Source organism: Nicrophorus vespilloides, unplaced genomic scaffold (genome assembly GCF_001412225.1).
Source record: "Nicrophorus vespilloides isolate i.1.1-1 unplaced genomic scaffold, Nicve_v1.0, whole genome shotgun sequence".
Taxonomy (NCBI): domain Eukaryota; kingdom Metazoa; phylum Arthropoda; class Insecta; order Coleoptera; family Silphidae; genus Nicrophorus; species Nicrophorus vespilloides.
The window spans coordinates 10,623-15,420 of NW_017096180.1; the positions used below are offsets into that span (position 1 = coordinate 10,623).

The 4,798-nt window shown below is 25.2% G+C and overlaps 1 protein-coding gene across 2 annotated transcripts; it reads right to left on the reverse strand.

The window, feature by feature from the left end:
* Positions 1–3,614: 3,614 nt before the first annotated feature.
* LOC108569921 (protein insensitive-like) lies at positions 3,615–4,610 on the reverse strand. 2 transcript variants are annotated; one of them, XM_017931688.1, is made up of 3 exons: positions 4,446–4,610; positions 4,219–4,374; positions 3,615–4,159 (listed from the first exon to the last, which is right to left on the reverse strand). In XM_017931688.1, exons 1-3 carry the CDS (start codon positions 4,447–4,449, stop codon positions 3,687–3,689), a joined length of 633 nt encoding a protein of 210 aa, XP_017787177.1. In that variant the 5' UTR covers positions 4,450–4,610; the 3' UTR covers positions 3,615–3,686. The 2 variants fall into 2 exon arrangements, with proteins under 2 accessions (XP_017787177.1, XP_017787176.1); XM_017931687.1 differs by having other exon boundaries at positions 4,219–4,395.
* Positions 4,611–4,798: the final 188 nt, after the last annotated feature.

The window sequence follows — 4,798 nt, forward strand, 5'->3', positions numbered from 1 at the left end:
TAAAAAAGTACTGTAACTTTGTGAATTTTTGCTGAAAGTCATGTAAAAATTGCAATTTCTTTGTAAATCAACAAATTTTCTAATATTTAATTTCGTAGTAAAGAATTTATAAAACTTTGTGAATTTTTGTTGAAATTTAAGAAATATTAGAATTATTAACAGAATTTTCTTAATTATTTACTACAGTTTTAGATATTGTTAAAAAAGTACTGTAACTTTGTGAATTTTTGCTGAAAGTCATGTAAAAATTGCAATTTATTTGTAAATCAACAAATTTTTAATATTTAATTGCTCGTAGTAAGGAATTTATAAAACTTTGTGATTTTTTTAGTGAAATTATTACTAAAGTTTTTCTTCTGAAATTTTTAAGAAATATTGAAATTATGAATAGAATTTTCTTAATTAATCAATTAATCATTGAAAAATAATCACATTTTATGACCTTTTTAGCTGAAATTCAATAAATATAATAATCAACATTTTGACAAAGATATAAAGTTTACCTTGCAAAATATCGTTGATCCACTTATTAAAAATAAACAATTACAAATTACAAAACATTTAATATGTATAATTCATTTCTAATATCAAAAGACACTGTTTGATTTTGCACTCTTTACAATTTAACAGTACGAAATTTGCATAAAGAAAAAAAAAATTGACTTTTTTCTTGTTATTTTTTTTTGTGATAAACCATGTGCAAAATCACAAATATTGTAAATTAAAAATCATGATGATTTCATTACAATTTTAATCGTTTTTTTCTTCTGTTTATTTTGCTTCATTCTGATTTTTTTCGTAATTATTCACGTTGAAAACGAAATCTTCGAAAATCTTTAGTCTTTATAAATCATCAATTTTCTCTATTACCATACTAGATACAAGCATTAGTGAGCATTCTAATTAAAGGTAAATATTTAAGCTATTCAACGTGCAATTTGCTATATTTGTAACTATTGTCGTTTTACGTTCAAAGTTAAAAGACAAAAAGTTTTTGATGCTTTTTACAAAACATCGTGTTTCTTCGTAACTAAAGACGATACAATTATAAGTGACCACTCTAATTAAAGATATGTTTTTGTACTTTCCAACGTGTTATCTATCATATCTGTAACTATTACCGATTTGCTGTAATTTACGAATTTATGCTGAAATTTAAGAAATATTGAAATTATCAACAGATTTTTCTTAATTATTTACTACAATTTCAGATATTGTTAAAAAAGTACTGAAACTTTGTGAATTTTTGTTAAAATTTAAGAAATATTGAAATTATTAACATAATTTTCTTAATTATTCACTAAAGTAACAGATTTTGTTAAAAAAAGTACTGAAACTTAGCGATTTTTTGTTGAAATTTAAAAAATATAGAAATTATTAATAGAGTTTTCTTAATTATTCACTAAAGTTACAGATATCGTTATAAAAGTAATGAAAATTTTCATAATTATTTACAACAGTTTTAGATATTGTTAAAAAAGTAATGAAACTTTGAGAATTTTTGTTGAAATTTAAGAAATATTGAAATTATCGACCAAATTTTCTTAATTATTTACTACAATTTCAGAGATAGCTCAAATAGTAATAAAACTTAGCTAATTTTTGTTGAAATTTTAACAGAGTTTTCTTAATTATTCAGGAAAGTTACAGATATTGTTAAAAAAAGTACTGAAACTTTGTTGAAATTTTAGAAATATTTAGACTTATTATGAGAATTATCTTTATTAATCAATAAAGTTTCAGATATTGTTAAAAAAGTAACAAAAATTTGTGCATTTTTGTTGAAATTTAAGAAATATTGAAATAATTAACAGATTTTTTTAAATTATTTACTACAGTTTCAGATATTGTTAAAAAAACGTAATTAAACTATTATTTATTTAAGAAATATTAGAGTTATTAATAGAATTTTCATTATTAATCAATAAAATTTCAGATATAATTAAAAAAGTAATGAAACTTTGCGAATTTATGCTGAAATTTAAGAAAATTAGACATTTTAGGCAGAAAGACTTAGGTCGATAGCCTTTTGGTTACAATTGTGACTAATAAAGATTATTATTATTAGAAATTATTACTCTTGTCCTTTTATTACTGTTATTAGTTGCATGTTTTACAACTTTAACAAGACTTATTGCACTTAACTTGGGATTCTAAAGTATTCAAGAAAAGGGTGCACAAACTACCTGTAACAATATTTTAAATGACTTTCTTTGTTAGCAAAAAAAGTTCTATTTTATAACTTTATTTATATTTGCGGTAATAAAATATGAAAGTTTGTGATTTTTTTTTTGAAAGTCAAGTAATAATTGCAATTTCTTTGTAAATCAACAAATTTTCTAATATTTAATTGCTCGTAGTAAAGAATTTATAAAACTTTGTGAATTTTGTTGAAATTTAAGAAATATTAGAATTATTAACAGAATTTTCTTAATTATTTACTACAGTTTTAGATATTGTTAAAAAAGTACTGAACTTTGTGAATTTTTGCTGAAAGTCATGTAAAAATTGCAATTTCTTTGTAAATCAACAAATTTGCTAATATTTAATTGCTCGTAGTAAAGAATTTATAAAAATTTGTGAATTTTTGTTGAAATTTAAGAAATATTAGAATTATTAACAGAATTTTCTAAATTATTCACTACAGTTTCAGATATTGTTAAAAAAGTACTGAAACTTTGTGAATATTTGCTGTAACTTTTGTCATGTAAAAATTGAAATTTCTTTGTAAATCAATAAATTTTCTGATATTTAATTGCTTGTAGTAAAGAATTTATAAAACTTTGTGAATTTTATAGTGAAATTATTACTAAAGTTTTTCTTCTGTAATTTTTAAGAAATATTGAAATTATGAATCGAATTTTCTTAATTAATCAATTAATTATTGAAAAATAATCACATTTTATGACTTTTTTTTATCTGAAATTCAATAAATAAAAAAATCAACATTTTGACAAAGATATAAAGTTTACCTTGCAAAATATCGTTGATCCACTTATTAAAAATAAAAAATTACAAATTATAAAACGTTTAATATGTATAATTCATTTCTAATATCGAAACACTGTTTGATTTTGTACTATTTACTATTTAATAGCACTAAATTTGCATAAAGAAAAAAAATACATTTTTCTTGTCATTTTTTTTGATAAACCATGTGCAAAATCACAAGTATTGTAAATCATGATGATTTCATGAAATTTTCAATCGTTTTTTGCTTCATTCTGAATCTTTTCGTAATTATTCACGTAATATTTATGAAATCGAAATCTTTTGCTACAAATCATCAATTTTCTCTATTACCATATAAGACACAAGTATGATTGAGCATTATAATTAAAGGTAAATATTTAAGCTATTCAACGTGCAATTTGCTATATTTGTAACTATTGTCGTTTTACGTTCAAAGTTAAAAAACAAAAAGTTTTTGAAGCTTTTTACAAAACATCGTGTTTCTTCGTAACTAAAGACGTTACAATTATGAGTGACCACTCTAATTAAAGATATGTTTTTGTACTTTCCAACGTGTTATCTATCATATCTGTAACTATTACCGATTTGCTGTAATTTACGTTTTTCTAAGCTTGCAAAAATCAAGTGAACACAACACGATAATCAATTAAAATATGCTTTCCTTTTTATTAAAATATTCATAAAAATTTAAATCAATCGGTTTCTTATCAATTTTACGTGTTTTCGTCGTTCACTCGTCCCAACTGAAGTTGATTCTTCGTGTACTCTTGAAAGCATCGCCTTTTAATTGTATCGAACACCTCCTCTCTGCTCACGTTACATTTATAGCACAAAATGTAGATCACGTCTTCGACTACTATCGGGTCCAATCTTTGCCTCGAGGAGTTCCTTCCCAGCAAGGTGTGCGTCGCCAGTACCTCCGGTGAGAAGACCGCGAGGAGCAGATCGCGAGCCGCCACCCTGTAATTATCCCAGTCTATGCGAGTCATCTTCGCAGTGGAAATCGTCGATCCGTTCGGTCCGAAAACGAACATCTGGTTTTCATCCAGTTTCGTGCTCAAGCCCATCTGAATGTACGACGTCGACGCTGATGATGTCGATGCAACGCTGATGTTGGGGTTCTGCGTTTTGAGCGCGTTCTGCACTCTAATGTTAGACATCTCATCTTTGAGTTCATCCAAATCATCTAAAACATTATCACAACAACAACAACATCAAAACATCTTTTCTTATAGTTTTACTTACTCGACGACGTAATTATGTTGCAAGAAACGCGTCTGCTGTTGTAATAAGTGTAGTATTGTTCGCCTGGTTTCAGCGAGTCGAAGATTTGGCACGGCTCGATGATTTGAAAGTACGTCGACGAGTTGTACACGCACTTCACCAGCATATGCTTGTGACCTATAGTTCTAATATTAGTTGCTACAAAAACAATAGTAAATACACAAAAATATTAATAAAATTTTACTCACCCATATTTTTTTTTTTCAATTTTTCCTTAACTTAATTCTAGTTTTACTCGATTACCATAAAAGACACAACCATCAACGAGCACTTCAATTAAAGGCAAATAATTAAGCTTTACAATGCGCTATTTGTCATTTTTCTAACTATTACGAATTTCTTGTAATTTACAGTCAAATTATACTCATAAATAAAAAAAAACATTTAGTATACTACTAATTGTATTGTATTGAAATAAATTAAAACAAACATATTTATTTAAATGCAAACAGATACTGCTCGATTTTAAAGTCTTCACTATTTGCAACGTGAAATTTGACCAAAAAAAACGGTTTTTGTTTTTTTGCTTATTTTTTTTTTT

Excerpts from the sequence above, each read along its gene's own strand:
- LOC108569921 (XM_017931687.1), bottom strand. Across the intron at positions 4,160-4,218 it reads CAACATAATTACGTCGTCGA|ATGATTTGGATGAACTCAAA; the intron begins GTAAGTAAAACT and ends ATAATGTTTTAG.